The 17,150-nt window shown below is 40.2% G+C and overlaps 1 protein-coding gene across 1 annotated transcript in view; it reads left to right on the forward strand.

The window, feature by feature from the left end:
* Positions 1 to 17,150, forward strand: part of lepr (leptin receptor) — an 87,009-nt gene that overhangs the window by 45,103 nt on the left and 24,756 nt on the right. Inside the window, 5 exon segments of the mRNA XM_033029136.1 lie at positions 346 to 545; positions 4,045 to 4,193; positions 13,727 to 13,880; positions 15,022 to 15,104; positions 16,828 to 17,044. Of these exon segments, the coding sequence (XP_032885027.1) occupies positions 346 to 545; positions 4,045 to 4,193; positions 13,727 to 13,880; positions 15,022 to 15,104; positions 16,828 to 17,044 (803 nt within the window).

Below are 17,150 nucleotides of genomic sequence, written 5' to 3' on the forward strand. Positions count from 1 at the left end.
ACATACAAAATTGGCTGAATTTGTTCCTGACTTATTTTATATATAAAATATAAAATGGTGTATATATACTATTTCTTAAGACCCAACAGGGAGACTTTAACCGGTCAAATTAGATATCGGTAATGAAAGGATAAAGTAATAACTCCCAGTGTCGTCAGATTTTCTAGCATGTAATATTTATAGATAATAGACAATAGACAATAGGTGCCCTTCGAGCCAGCACTGCCATGCAATGTGATCATGGCTTATCACCCCCAATCAGTACCCCATTCCTGCCATCTCCCCAGTATAAATTTGATTTAGTTATACTTTATGTTTTGTCTTTGATTTTCTTTCCTTTAAAAGTGAAGAGTTTTGGTGTGATAACCTGGAAATTGAAAACAATAGCGTTGATATTCAAGAATGCCGTGTGCTGAGGAATGAATTTGGCCAATGTCACATCAAGCCCATTAACCTCACTTTTGGCCATATCATGTGGATGGAATTCCAATTTCGTGAGACAACATTCAAATCTGCACCAATCTGTGTGATTCCCATGGAAGTAGGTAAGTTCACCTTTACTGATGTCACCAAGGTCTCAGTCCAGGTGATTTAATTTACATTTCTGCTCTGCACAATGATAAAAAAATATGGAAATTCAGCTCCCTCGTCGTGTTTTCAAAAAGCAATCTTTAACTTGTTTGCGAATCTATTGAATATCATTTGAATGCGATGCCAAAGTGCAAGAGGTTCATTTAGAGCAGTGCTTTGTAAACTGGTGAATGGTTCACCCAAGGGTGAATGAAATTATTTTGGAGTGAATGAAGAGTTTATTCAGATATTTATATATTTTTTTCTATACCTAAAAAAGGCATTACCATTAAAGTCTAGTAAGCTCTTATCGGTTTTAATAGCAGTAGAGATGGAAATTTGTTTTGTTTTTCCCTCTCTACCTATGTTTTTCGAATTTCAAAGTAGCAGGATATTTCCCAAATTTACTGTAACATAACATTTTAAGGAAGACCGGACAAGCTAGTGTGATCATAAATTTATAAATGGCAACACTGGAGGATCGCCGGAGGCAACTGTTGAACTGTAACTTTATTTTGTGTAGCAATTTAGCTACCAAAGTTGATATTTGGTGGTTTTGTGAGCATTCGTCGGGGAGAGATTACTGCAGTAATGAAAGCCCGAAAGGGTAGGATGGGGCTGAAGCCCAGTGTTTAGACACTGTAATGGTTTTTTTTATTATCATTCTAATAGAATGATTTTCCAACTCCAGTGGTAATTAAACTTTTTTTTTTCACTGAATTTTCTTTACATTTTTAGGTTGTTCACAAAGTTGAATAAAATAAACACTTAAGAAATGGGTTAATTTATGTTTTTTGCTCATGTGACAGAATTAATTTAAATAAAATATATATAATATATATAAAATTATACACAAGGGAGAATAAGTTGAAAATTTCCACAAAAAAAAAGAAAATTTAGTCGCGGGTGAATTAAATTTTGTGATAAAACACAAGGGTGAATGACACTGAAATAGTTTAAGAAGCACTGATTTAGAGAATGCATTCTTCTGAATAATCACTGTGCCATAGAGTAATATAGCAGGGAAACAGGCATTTTGGCTGAACTTGTTTGTGTTGGCCAATATGCCCCCATCTAAGCTAATCCTATTTACCCATGTTTGACCCATATTCCTCTAAACTTTTCCGATCCATTAAAGTAACTTTTAAATGTTGTTACTGTACTTGCATCAACTTCTTCCTCTGGCAGCTCATTTCATATACCCACCGCCCTCTGGGCAAAAAGAGTTGTCCCTCATGTTCCTATTAAATCTTTCCCCTCTCATCGTAATGTTCTGCTCTCTGATTCTTGAATCCCCTACCCTGGGCAAAAGATTCAGTGCATTCATCCTATTTTTTTTCCCCTCATGATTTTATACACCTCCATAATTTCATAAGATGTAACTGACATGCCAGTATGTACTTGAATTCCTAGATTATTCATCTTTGCAACTCTCTCCAGGCCCATCCTGCCCACTGTGAAGATTCTGTTCTGGTTTGACTTCCCAAAATACATTAAACACCATTAGTCATTTCTCAGTCCACTGGCCCAGCTGATCATGATACTGCCGTAAATCATGATAACTATCATCGCTGTCTACAATTCCACCAATTTTACTACCTAGGATACCATACCCATTAGATTAAACGGGAAATTCCTATCCAGGTAAAAGTCCCTTTCATTGAAGGGGTTCTACATTATTTTGAGCCTGCATGTGATGAAATGGGAGAATTTTTCACCACACAAACATTCTCCCTTTTAATAGTGAATTAATGGACCTAAATGTCACATTCACGTTCATCAGGCTGTTAGCTATAAGGAGTAATTGGGCAAACGGGTTGTTTTCTCTGGAGCGTTGGAGGCTGAAGGTCGACCGGATAGAAGTACAGGTACATAAAGTTATTAGATGCTCAGAGATTTTTGTTTTGCAGGATAGAAATGCCAAATACTGAAGAGCATAGATTTAAAGCGAAGGGGGAAAGTTTAGAAGAGATTTCCAAGGCAAATCTTTTACAGAGAGTGATTGGTGCTTGGAAAGCATTGTCAGGGAAAGTGGTGGAAACAGATATGATAGCAACATTTAAGTCATTTAGACAGATACAAGAAAATGCAGAAATGGGACTGATATGGACAATGGGCAGGTAGGTGGGTTTAGTTTAAATTGGTATAATGGTTAGCACAGACATCGTGGGCCGAAGGGCCTGCTCATTTGCTGTATTGTTCTGTGTTCTATATTCTATCACACCAGCCTGTCCAAAGCGATTGCCAGAGATGTTTCCTTGTAGCTCATTTCATCTCTGACTTATCCACTTGCACAAAGAAACATTTTATTCCAAAAATAAACTTTAATCAGAATAAAAAATGTGCAAAAAAAAACTCCTCAAACACTCTCAGCATCTATGCATTCATTAGTGTCATGCACAGTAATGCTCGCAACTATCCTTAAACAAAACAAAATGTCCTTCCCACTCACATGTGGTTCCCCGGGGTGATATCCCTTCCCTTGTTTGTGGGGTGTCTCCACTGACCTCTGGCCCTCAATGTCCAGCAGCGGAAGGACCTTGAACAATCAAACTTTTTTTTTCAAAAATAAATTTTATTCAGAATAATAAAAGATATATACAAACCAAGACCAGTGCAAAAACTCTTCCAACATTCTCAGCGAGTATACATACATTCATTAGCTTTACTTTCAATAATATTCACAAACTATCCTTATATCCAGCACCCTTGCCATTCATGTGGCCCTCAGAGTGGATATCCTTTTTCGTGTTTGAGGGAACATGATAGCCAGAAATGAACCGGACATCCGCTGTGCTGAGTTCAGCGATAAACCACAAACTTCATGAGCTGGGGGCTGCCAGCTTTGGGTCAGAAATGGCTGGCTTAACAAGTACAGCCCATTCATAATTTATTGTTTATCTTTCTTATTAGCTGAGGAATTTAAAATAGTTACAAGCCTTTGTCAATAGTGAGCCTTCATAAGACTGTCAGGGTCTTGTGGAGCAGGACTTCAAGGATCACCTACTTGTCCCTTGTGACCTGTTTTGCTTCACTAGGGGATTGTGGCTTCAGGAGCTTGTTCCACTCCAGCTCGAGTGGAACTGTAAGTGTGACTGTGAGAATATCACGGGGATTGGTGTGGGTGTGTGATGGCAATGGAAAGATTGTAGCTGGATGCAAGCCACATCAAGCACTGTCTGATCCAATGAATCAGGAAATCTGTACACAACCCACTACACCCATTCATCATGTGACAAGAGAGAAATCCCAGCGTATTTCTCCCCATTTTAAACAGATTATAAGCCATTTTAGATTATAAGAAAAGGTTTCTTATCCTTTCTCCTCTCTCGGCTTCAGTCTTCCTTACTGTTTTCAAAAAAGTGCTACTTCATTTTAATTTGACTGTGTAACCTTAGATATGGAACATAAACTCCATATTATCTAAACACTTAAATAACCATCAGTGTTTCTTTTTCTTTTTCATATTTTTAGTGAAACCTTTGGCACCCTCCAATGTCGAGGCAGAAATCATCTTAAATGGACGTTATTTAAATATCAGCTGGGAAAAGCCATTTCTTCCACCCTATGCACATCTGTTTGAAATTCAGTACTCTGAGGATGGAATCAAGAGTAACTGGAAGGTAGGTTGATCTGCTAAAACTTTGCAAAACTTGCACTAATATAGCGATGACAGCAAGGTGTACTGATTTACATGTGCATACACCAAATTATTGCAATATCTCCTTGTTGTCATATTGTGTCAAGTGAGCAGAATTATAATAGTCATTGAGTCATAGAGTCTTATAGCGTGGAAACAGACCCTTTGACCCAACTTGCGACAGCAGACAAGATGTCCCATCTACACTAGTCCAACCTGCCTGTTTTTGGCCCATATCCTTCTAAACCTGCCCTATCCATGTACCTGTCTAAATGTTTCTTAAACATTGTGATAGCACCTGCCTCAACTACCTTCACTGGCAGCTAGTTCCATACAGCCACCACTCTTTGTGTGAAAAAAGTTACCCCTCAGGTTCCAATTAAATCTTTCCCCTCTCACCTTAAACCTATGTCTTTTGGTTCTCGATTCCACTCCTATGGGCAAGAAGCTCTGTGCATCTACCTGATCTAATGGAAGAGTATTGTACCTTGCCTGCCTTCTACCAACTCATTTCAGAATATCATTATGATATTACATAAGGACGTATAGTGACATGAATAAACCTTCCAGCAGCTTATTGTGCACCTTTGTGTCACACTTTCTCTCTCTGCAGAAAAAATTGATTGGCTCTAATTCACTGCTGATAGATAAATTAGGTGCCAAATTCTGCAAGACACTCACCTGCATTTCTTCACCCTGGCATATCGTCACATACCTATGTTTGCTTTGATCTCTTTTTTAAACATGATTAAATTGAGGTGACGACAAATATAGCTCAGATTTAGTTTTCACAGTTTGGGAAAAGAAGATTGCAGGAAAAAATCTCACTGAGGCACTTGGAGGTTGTGACTCAAAGGTTGATGCAGATTGGAAAGCACAGTTTGCATGGTTGGAAGAACTTGGAACTGCCGTAGAGATACCCTCATTAACATAAACTTTTTTTCAAATAAACACAAGAAAAATAATGATTGCCGGAAAGAAAGAAAAATAGAAAAAAAGACGATCCGTCAGCAACGATATTTGAACTTGTTCAGCTTTCCAACTATATTCAACTAGACCAAGTGGGGGGGGGGGGGGGGGGGGGAAGGATTTTATTAAAAATGTGTACATAAACACGACGAAATTTAATGAGGAGTGGATACTTGGAATGAAAAGTGAAATCTTTACCGAAATGGAAAAAAACTCGGCGTTTCTGGGTCTGACGTTGGCGTAGCAACGAATCAAAGACTGGCAGCCACAAGTCAGGCAGAAACACACACAGTCAGCCAGCCACAGAGTTTTAATATTATATAGCTATAGATACCATGTACAATATTGTGTCATTCTGCAAGCACCTGATTTGACCTGGTTGATGTATGTTTAATACAGTGCTAACAGTGTTTTTGGTTTATAACCATTATTTTGCAACGTGATGGTAAACGTGAACAGGCCTTCTCGCAGTATTTTGAATCTCAGCATGAAATACGATACGATACGATAGAACTTTATTTATCTCAGGAGGGAAATTGATCTGCCAACAGTCATTAAACACAAGATACATGAAACATGAAATTAAAGTGATGAGTGGAAAGGATTGTGGATGTGCAAAGATTGGGGAGGGAGGGAGTCAGTATGATAGTATATGATAGTATACTAAGCACATTGTTTATAAATGCAAATATTTACTTTCTGGAGGGCTGCATAACATATCACAGGAAGTAGTTTTGAGTTTATGTAATAATGTAATTAAAATTCAATTTTCTGCGACAAAATTCCATTTACTTTCCCCCCCCCCCCCCCCCCCCCCGGTTCCTCCTCTGCTGACTCATCGCGGATACTGATTTGTATTCATCAGCTGCCTACTAGTACCGCCTCTGCAGCCCTTGTAAAGACAGAGAGGGTCATTTCAATCTGACCTCACAGGTAGAAAATGCATTACAACTGAAGCCCGTTCTTTTTTTTTCATAGAAGATTTGCAAGATGTAAAGCAAAGGCACTTAAAAGATGTGCTGCTGTTTCCCCCTCAGCCTTGACTATAAGAGCAGCCTCCATTGTACAGTGGTGCTGTGAGGTTAAATGTTGGAGACATTTAGTGGATAACCATACAACGGGGCGAGCCATCATCAGCATTAAAATTAGACGCTACCATGACCAGCATCAACTTGTTCTGTTGTGTACTTTTCCTCATTCCATTAAGCCCTGAGATGGCTCTGACTCAAGCGGGAGGTCAAAGTGTGCATCTAGATTATCAGACATGCATTATATTAAAAGATAGACACAAAAAGCTGGAGTAACTCAGTGGGTCAGCAGCATCCCTGGAGAAAAGGAATAGGTGACGTTTCAGGTCGAGACCCGAAGAGTCAGGGCAAAGGAAGAGAGATATAGACAGTAAATAGAACAAATGAATGAAGGATATGCAAAAAACAATGATTAATCAAGGAAATTGGAGCCCATAGTGGTCCATTGTTAACTGTGGGGCAGGTGATAACGAGTTATACAGACTGTGAAACTCAACAGGACGATAGTGAAAGTAGTGCAACAACTAGGGTGGGGGAGGGACAGAGAGAGAGAGGGGATGCAAAGGCTACTTGGTTAGAGTGATCAATAAACATACTGCTGAATTGTGAGCTGCCCAAGCGAATTATTTTTATTTATTTATTTATTTTAATTTTATTAAAAGCAATGTACATACATCTTAATCATAATATGCAACATATTACATTTCTTGTACAACTTTAAAAAAAAACTTTAACCTATAATAGAAAAAGAGAAAAGGAAAAGAGAAAGGAGAAAAGAGTGAGGATAGTAGTGGAGTGTAGTCCGCAGTAGTTAGCGTTAAGTGAATGATAATGGCTAAGTAGACTGCGTGCTTGAAAATGTGAAAAGAAAAGAAGAAAAAAAGGCCCCACAGAAAAGGGGGGCCTTAAGAAAATAAAAATAAAATATGTAAAGAATCTAAAAAGGTAAGGCTAAGCAAAAAGGAAAGGGAATGTGCCTAAGTCCTGGCGATTCACACCCATCATCACCTAAAATAATTATTTTCCAGGGTTGTGTTGCACCATATTACACCCGTAACAAATCAATGAAAGGTGACCATATTCTTAGGAATTGCTCTTGTTTTCCTGCATACAGCTGCATACAGCGCGTCAATGAAAAAAACCACCATCCTGTACTCGAAATTACTTAGTATAGGCATGTCTCCAAATGAGCCGATTCAACCAAGGGAGGATATATATAGTGTGTGAAAAAAAAAGTTACATCATTTGTGTCACGTGTAGTTCACGATGTTCATTCAAGATTTAACGCGAAAGCTCGGGAGACGGACAAGTCACTCGCACAAATAACAGAAATGCCGAGTACCGTGGGAACTATTTATCTACCCCCGTTATATCGTGCGAGACTCGTGCTGGACCACGACCACTTCACTCTGGTGACATCTTGCGTCAACTCGCCCCGTGAAAAAGCCCCATAAGTCTCATTTCCTCAAGATGTAGTATTTCCGACATATTTGTAATCCACATTTTAAACGTTGGGATTGGAGCGTCTTTCCAGAATTTAAGTATGTCTTTTGCCCAAGCGAATTATGAGGTGCTGTTCCTCCAATTTGCATTTGGCCTCACTCTGACAGTGGAGAAGGCCCAGGACAGAAAGGTTAGTAAGGTCACAACAGAGATCGATAGATCTTTAAATATTAAAACATGCAAGGGAAATGGAACTCGTGCAGTGGTACTGAGGTAAAAGCTCAAGCATTTGCTTGTTGAATGATGGAGCAGACAAAAGGGATACACTCATGCTTGATTTTATTTTACGTGTGCCATGCGCACGTCCATCAATCTTGGACAAGGACTCTCTTATGGCTCTGAGTGGTAACGACTTCAGCATGGGACAATATCATTGATGGGTCCTAGCTGCAGAAAGTACAACCTTTGCGGCTGAATTAGTTTCCTCCCCGTGAAGTGAAGCAGTAACTGTCATTAATGCCATGTACACATTAATAACATGTTTGCTGCTATTCATTTTGGGCTAGAACCACTTAGGTTAGAGATGTGGAAAGAGTGTGGAAACAGGCCCTTCGCCCCACACACTAACACTATCCTTCACACACTAGGGGCAATTTACAATTCTACCAAGCCAATTAACCTACAAACCTGCACGTCTTTGGAGTGTGGTAGGAAACCGGAGATCCCGGCAAAAACCCACGCAGGCCACGGGGAGAACGTACAAACTCCATACAGACAGCACCCGCAGTCAGGATCCAGCCCAGGTCTCTGGCATTGTAAGGCAGCAGCTCTACCCTCTGTGCCACTATGCCGTTTAGAGTGCATCATTGTCTTTATTGGGGCATGGACCCAGGAGGTAAGAACAATTGCCATTCAATGTGGGATCTTATGCTCCAATTAGGCACACACCAACCCAAGCAAAATTGCTGTTTATTGGCATCAAGAACAAACTGTTCAGTAGGTAATGATATATACCATGTAGATCGTCACCGTAGAGAGACATTCCTGAAGAGAAGTGCCTTGGACCAACTATATAAGCAGCTTCTCAGTCAACAATTGTTCAAGCCAAGAATGCAACGGAAGTTGCCAAGAATTCCAAGGTTGCATCACTCACAAGAATGAGTGCAGCTGTATAATGTCCAAACAGCTCTCTTAATGTGTTCAAGAAGGAACTGCAGATGCTGGAAAATCGAAGGTACACAAAAATGCTGGAGAAACAGCAGCAGCATCTATGGAGCGAAGGAAATAGGTGACGTTTCGGGCCAAAACCCTTTTTCAGACTGATAGGGGGTGGGGGAGGGGGAAGGAATGAAAAAGGGGAGGAGGAGGAGCCCGAGGGCGGGGGGATGGGAGGAGACAGCTCGAGGGTTAAGGAAGGGGAGGAGACAGCAAGGGCTAGCAAAATTGGGAGAATTCAATGTTCATGCCCGCAGGGTACCCAGGCGGAATATGAGGTGCTGTTCCTCCAATTTCCGGTGTTGCTCACTCTGGCAATGGAGGAGACCCAGGATAGAGAGGTCGGATTGGGAATGGGCATTTGGGAATGGGAATTTACCATCTCTTAATGTGTCTGGATTCCATACCCACACCCTCAATCTCTGCTACAGATACATTGTGGCTGCAAAAAAAAAATGTTTATATGATGCATGGAAGCAAAATTGTTCCAGCTCCACACCCTGTAATCATTGCCACAAAGAGCAGGACATTCATTGGAGCAATATCCCCTTCAGGAAGGAACTGCAGATGCTGGTTTACGCCGAAGATAAACACAATATGCTGGAGTAACTCATTGGGACAGGCAGCCTCTCTGGATAGTTCAAGTTCAAGTTGCATTTATTGTCAAATGCAACAATTGGTGCAGTGAGATTTGAGTTACCGTACAACCATCCAAATAAAAAGAACACAATACACGATAGAATTTAACATGAACATCCCCCACAGAAAGAATGGGGGACATTTTGGGTCGAGACCCTTCATATCAACCATATTCCTCCCATGTTATATGAGTTTGCACATCAGTTGCTGTTTCTTCATCATTCTGAATAGAAACCCCGGATTTCTTTTAGTTGCATGAGGCTTGTAAATCTTCAGATTTTAGTCTTCAATTCACCATCCAAAAATACATTGAAACGTTGCAGTTGCGCATATGTCTTGTGTTGACAACCTTTTTAAAAAAACATTGTAATTTTCCAGCTAAGTGATTTATGGAGAGCATTTGGATAGATTTCCATCAGTGATATGAAAGAAAATGATTGAGTGGGAGTGAGAACAACAAAATAATCCCATTGAAGAGTTCCTATGATGATATAAACAGAAATAGCAAAGCTTGAGTGGGTTATTTTTATCTGAATCTCTGAGACAACTACTTCTATTGCATTTATTACTACCCACACATTGTGTTTCATAAGATTGGAAATGAAACTATTATGCTGTAGCTAACCCCTGGCTGGAGTGCAAATGATAATGGGTTGGAAAGATATCTTTGTTCAATTTTGCCAACAGTGTGAGTTTGGATGGGGTTACAGCAAATGCAATGCTCGACACACTCTGTTTTAGTTCGGAAGGAGTAGAGGCTTCACATTTCAGTTTCTAAAGCTTATTGATTAAAGCTAACAGGTTCCCGGCAGGTCTTCTAAAGGGTTGTATTGTACAGGCCCTCTCCAGATTACAACAGGGTTCCGTTTCTAACTGTTCATAACCTCAGCAGTTTGTAAGTCAGATATGAACAAAAACATCGTGTGGGAGAGGCTCACAAAAACAGCTATGAGGGGAGGATGGGCAGGCATAGGAAGAGAGGCTTCCAGTGGCCTCACTGGCTCAGTGATCGAGTTGGTGGGATTGGTCAGCGCTACTGTGCCTGCTTGGCTTGCTTGTTGCCACTAGAGGTGGGTGAAGATGTGGGGGAGGTGGGTGAAGAAGGCGCTCGGATATGCCCCATTTCCAGCTGGCGGAAGATGTCTGTGGCTCTGCATGGAAATCTATACAGTTGGTCGCCCAGTCATTCATTTGTACAGGCTGTCCATAAGATGTTGTTAGTAACCTGGGGTGGGCCTGTACAGTCCCTGAGTGTAGCCAGCACCAATTGACCAAAGAATAATCCAATTTTGCAGTGAGCTTGATCAATCGTTCCATCCCCTGATGTAAATCCAAACAAACTCGTGACATGGGCTCTGCATTCATTTTTAACACTGTTCTGAGTCGCTTTTCTCCGTTTTAGATGAGACATTTTGACAAAATGATGGAGAAGGGAGCATGTTGTGGTGGTTGCAGAGTGAAGAACATATCCAGCCAAGGATGTGAAGAATTAGGAAAAGAGGGAGGACAAGAACATGGTGTTTGGATTGAAGGCAGTCAGGAGCTGGGTTCTCACAGTAAGGACCCAGGTTTAATGCTTGAAGCTAGTTGACATATTCAAAACATGGCGTGAATAGATTGAAGATGGTAAAGATCAGATTACCAAGGAAGCGCATGAACGGATTCTCGTCACGCTGCCTCAGCAAGGCCAGCAGCATAATCAAGGACCGGTCTCATCCTGGACACCCCCTCTTCTCCCCTCACCCATCAGGCAAAAGGTACAGAAGTGTGAGAGAGTATGCCTCCAGATTCAGGAACAGTTTATTCCCAGCTGTTAACAGGCAACTGAACCATCCTATCACCAACTAGAGAGCAGTACTGAGATACCATCTTGGTTCTTGGTTTCTTGGTCCTCCAAAATATTCCAAATGGAATTTAAACTGGAGGTGGTGGAGGGAGGACTTAAGCCAGAAAAGGTTATTGGGGAGAAAGAGCTACTTTAAATTTAGTTGCATCTGGTTGGGTAACTATAGTAGGGTGGAGATTATTCCATGCTTTAATTGTGCGGGGGAAGAACGAATTGCTGTACACATCTGTCTTTGTAGCTGGGATCACAAATTGGATCAAATGCCCTCGTCTGCTCCTAATTGGTTTGGGTTTGGTGTAGGTCTTGTAATCTATGTCGAGCTGACCATTTTGTAAAAACAGGTCAAACGGTGAGCTTCACGTCTGTCTTGGAGAGGGTTCCACCCCAGAGAATTCAGAAGTTTGGTGACACTCGCTTCTCTCTCATAGGTGTTAGTAACAAATCGAGCTGCCTGTCTTTGGACACGTTCGATGGAAGAAATGTTTTTATTTGTGTATGGGTCCCATGCTGCAACTGCGTAGTCCAAATGATGTCTAACGAGGGTGAAGTATAGCTTCTCCTTGACAGAAGTTGAACAATGATGAAAGTTGCGCCTCAGAAAATTTAGGACACCTGTTGCTTTCACCGTTGCATGATGAGTCAGACCATTCCAACGCAGATCATTCTGCATTTTGATGCCAAGATACTTGGTTTGTTTCGATTCTTCAAGGGTGGCACCAAGTATATTGTAAGATGTTTCACCTGGTTTCCTCTTTCTGGTGACACACATGGTTTCACATTTGGAAGGGTTGAACTGCATGCCCCATTGTTGTGACCACTCAACCATAGTATCAAGATCCTTTTGGAGAGCATCTTCATCATCAGCTGACTTAATTGGACGGTACAGCAAACAATCATCAGCGAATAGTCTGGTCGTACTTGCGACTTTTTCATGGATGTCATTTATGTAAAGCAAAAATAGATGTGGGCCAAGTACTGTGCCCTGAGGTGTACCACTCAACACTGGATGCCAATTGGAGCTCTTTACGTTCACACACACACGCTGATGACGTTTTGTCAGGAAACTGGAAATCCATGTTTCGTGTTGGAACGAATACCATAGAAGTCAAGCTTCCGAAGCAGTCTCTGGTGTGGGATGACATCAAATGCTTTAGAAAAGTCCAGCACAACTAAATCCGTGATGACGTTACTATCAAGGTGCTTGGCCAGGTCATTTGTCGTCAGGATAAGCTGAGACTCACATGACCTATGTCTCCTAAATGCATGTTGGTTGTCAGCAAGAATGTTATGTTTGCTCACGTGTCGCATCAGATTACTATCAATTAAATGCTCCAGCAGTTTGCAGCAAGTACTTGTTAATGAAACAAGACAGATAATTCGCTGGGTTGGTGGTTGAACCCTTCTTAAATAGAGGAGTGATGTTAACCTTCCTCCAATCCAGCGGAACATCACCTGAGTCAAGCGATTGTTGGAAAATGAACTGCAAAACTGGGGCCAGTTCTTCGGCTGCGATCTTGAGGGCTTGATTCTGTATCTGATCTGGTCCAATTGCTTTTGTGGTATTGATGTTGAGCAATAATTTCTTGACACCTTCAACCTCAATTTTAATAGCAGGCCTATCAGCATATCAGAATATCATCTACCTTAGTGGAGACACTTGGACTATCTTTAACTGGACATTACTGGACTTTATCTTGCACTAAACATTATTCCCGTTATCCTGTATCTGTACACGGTGGATGGCATGATTGTAATCACGAATAGTCTTTCTGCTGACTGGATAGCATGCAACAAAAAAACGTTTTCACTGTACCTCAGTACACGAGACAATGAACCAAATAACAGAAAAAACTAAAACTAAATAGTTACCGGGAAGCTGTACAGCTGAAGTCTGGAGTAGGATCCCGACCCGAAATGTCACCTATCCATGATCTCCAGAGATGCTGCCTGATCCGCTGAGTTACTCCAGCAGTTTGTGTCCTTGTGTGTTGGTGTTACATCTGTTTTATTTAACGTGGAATGTACTGAATTGGTCGGAGACTGGCTTCTGTGATGGTGACAATCTTGTGAGGAGGCTGAAATAGGTCATCCACTCCGCACCTGTGTCTGAGCGTGTTTGTGAATGATTTAGCCTTGCTGTTGGCACTGGCCTGCTGTCCCTTCACCAGTGAAGATCGGATATTATTGGAGCAACCTCCTCCTGATAACTGTCAATATTTCTACCGTAATGTCTGCTATGAACACTATGTAAAAAATAAAATTTATCATTATTATTATGTACCTTTTTTCTTCATCTTGCCTATTAGAGCAAATAGTGTGAGATTTGTATTTCTGATTGTTTTTTGCAATGCTCAAAATACCTCTTTCTCTTTGCAGACTTTATTTTCTGTCAATGAAACATTCGTCACCACTGAAGTAGCTGACCCTTGTGTGATATATATAGCCCGCGTACGTTGTATGAGGTTTGAAGGGCCAGGATACAAAAGCGAATGGAGCAGTTTGATCAATACAAATGTCACAGACGTCCAGGGTATTTTTTTTTTAATCTAATTTTTTAGACAGAAACCAATAACCTCATATAATTCAGTGAAAAAATAGATAAATATCATAAGGTTATATTTGGTACATCAAAATTATTTAAGTTCAAAAAAATATTTTATTTTTCCAAATAAGAAATGTTCAGTTTAATTATCCATTTAATGAGTTCCATGTTGTTTCCTCCATTTATGTTCTCCCCTCTTCCGCCGGCCGTTGCGTCTCATTGGGCATAATTGCAGACCTGTTAAGTAACCCTGCAGATCAGTGGCAGAAATTTGTTTTGTGTCAACTGTTATTTATGGACGAGAAAGACAATTGTAAAAGTGTCATCTTTTTAATTAGAAATGATTCAATGTGCAGGGCAAGTGACTTCAATGTGGGGTGATTAATGATTTCAATGTTTTTTTCCCAAAGTGACTCACTTCACATAGTGGTAACTTTTGCAGCAGCTTATAACTTGATTCAAGCCTTGTTACACTAAGCAGATACGTGGTTGTTAAGGTGGGAAATTCTTGGGCAGTGACTTGGAGGTCAATCCTCATATATCCCTGATGTTAACATCAAAGTTTTTTTTAATGCAGCCAGACCAAAGCAACTGCAGTTAACCCACAATCTCAAGTGAGGACTTATTTAAAACTTAATTTTACATGACGTCCTTCAATGTGACAGTGAATTACTGCTGAAATATTTAGTGCTGTGGCAGGATTCTTGATGCTGCATGTAATGTCTCTGGCTTAACAATAGTAATCAGTGCCATAAAATGGAAAATGGTTTCAGTTGTGGCATTGGTGTAAACCCCTCAAGGCTAAATAATTTGTTTTATTAAATTTGCCCATGATTCATATTGTGCCACAGGCATTCTTTGGAATGGGTAATAAAAAGGCTATGTCTGTGATCTCTGGAGTACATACTTTGGCTTTTGGTCATAAATATAACATAAACTTGTATTTATGAGTGTTGCTGCAACAATGTACCTGAGGTAATATTCTATCTGTCTCTTTAATTTTGCAGATGTCGGCTGCTTAGTGCTTTCTTTGTTTGTTTCTCTTCCTCTTTTTATTTTTTAAATTTCCACACAGAATATTTCAGATTTAATCACTTTGAGTCTTCTACCTTGACATTTCTTTCTGCAGCACCGACCATGGGGCCAGACTGTTGGCGATATATTGACAATGATCCCTTGACCAAGAAGTCAATTATCACTCTGGTGTGGAAGGTAATGAAATTAACTTTAAAAAAAAATATATATATTTTTTTGACAAACAAAATATTTGGTGGTGGTACAGAGAGGTGGAGTCGCACCAGGTAGTGCCATGGTTAGTTAATTCTATTCATTCCATCTCACTAAACGGTTTGTCTTAATCAGTTTGTTTAGAAGGTCATCGTGTGTGCTTCAGGCAGTTCAGATAAAGCGGATAAACTGACCTGGGTCATTGCTTTGAATGTTACAAGGAATCTTACTGTTTTTTAATACCTTTTCTTCATCTGCCCTGGAACATTACCTAAATATGCGCTCTTGGCTGAGAGAGATGGAAGGGAACAGGCAAAAATTGTGAAATAAATGACGATGAACATGCATTGAAACCAACATTTCATCCTTATTTTGCCAATGTTATGATGGCTGATCAGGAGAATTTCCAGAAGATTCCTGGTATCTGTCTGGGAAATCCAGAAACTGTTTTTGTTGCGTTACTCAGTATGTAGGTTTAAAAAAAAATAAAAAAATTAGGCGTTTCATCTGAGTTGCTTTTAAAATGGGTTGATTATCAAATGGTCATTAATTTAGAAAGCTGACTCTGTGAACCTGCCAAAAATGGAGCAATGACAGATGATAAATGTCTCTCAGTAGCGGGGGAGCAGGCACGGTGGCATAGCTAGTAGATCTGCTGCTTCACACCTCCTGCGACCTGGGTTCAATGCTGAGCTCAGCTGCTATCAATGTGTATTTGCACGTTCTCCCTGTGACTGTAATTTCCTCCAACATAAGGTTGGAAGGAGGTGACAAAAAATGTGAAATGGTAGAAGAATTAAAAAATAATGATTAAAAAAATTAAAATCGAAGCCCTGTTTAACCAGAAGCCACAGTGAGCCAGTGTAGGGGAGTGTACACAGTGGTGATGTGTGGAAAGAAACTTGTAAGACAGCACGTGACCTGATTTTGAATATTCTCAAGTTTATGAAGTAGAAAAGGAGATCAAAGACCAATCAGGAGATATATCAAAATTAGGCAACTAAAGCCAGTGTCTTGATGGCAGGTGGACCAAGGCAGAATTGCTTCAGGTGAGGTGGAAATAAGCAAACTTGTGATTTTATGAATGTGGAACCGAAACACTTCTCAGTGTCAGAGAAGACCAAGGTTGCAAATGATCTGATTCCTATTCAGATATTTAGCATTGGGGAGGATGGGACTGATAGTTAAGGAACAGAATTTGTGACAGACCAAATTACTTCTTTCATAGCAAGAAGTTGTCACAGATAAGTAAATAGTGATGCATTATGAAGAAAAGATTTGATCAATTTCCACAAATGAACTATCTTGTTAGCTTTAAGTAGTGTTCTAGTATTGTAATGGTAATTATAAAGAGAATTAATACAATATGAATCTGAACTAATTATGACATATGTTTAAGGTGAAGGGGAAAGGATTTAATAGGAATCTGAGGGTTAACTTTTTCACATAAAGGCTGGTGGATGTATGGAACAAGCTGCCAGAGGAGGTAGTTGAGGCAAGTACTATCCCAACATTTAAGAAACATTTAGACAGGTATATGGATAGGACAGGTTAGGAGGGTATATGGACCAAACGCGGGCAGGTTGGACTAGTGTAGCTGGGACATGTTGGTCGATGTGGGCAAGTTGGGCCGAAGGGCCTGTTTCCACACTGTATCATTCAATGACTATGACTCTCTGACCTATGTTTGTGTTTGCTTTTAATACAGCCTCTGACAAAACGTGAAGCCATGTGCACCGTGAAGGGTTTTACTTTGAAGTATCAATCAAAAGAAAACATTACCTGGCTGGAACATGTTGGAGATGTTACAAGTTACAGCTTTCCTCTGACTAATGAAATTAAAAGTGTCTCTGTGATTGCTTTCAATTCCATTGGTTCTTCTGAAAGGAATTTTAAACTAATCCTATCAAAGGACAGCAGCAAAGGTTGGTGAACTGCAGTTCACTCTATGCTTATTATCTTTATTTACAGGGCTTAATAAGGATTCTGCATAAAATGAAACTCCATGAAACTTATGAATGGATTTATTAA

This window comes from Amblyraja radiata, chromosome 10 (genome assembly GCF_010909765.2).
Source record: "Amblyraja radiata isolate CabotCenter1 chromosome 10, sAmbRad1.1.pri, whole genome shotgun sequence".
Taxonomy (NCBI): Eukaryota; Metazoa; Chordata; class Chondrichthyes; order Rajiformes; family Rajidae; genus Amblyraja; species Amblyraja radiata.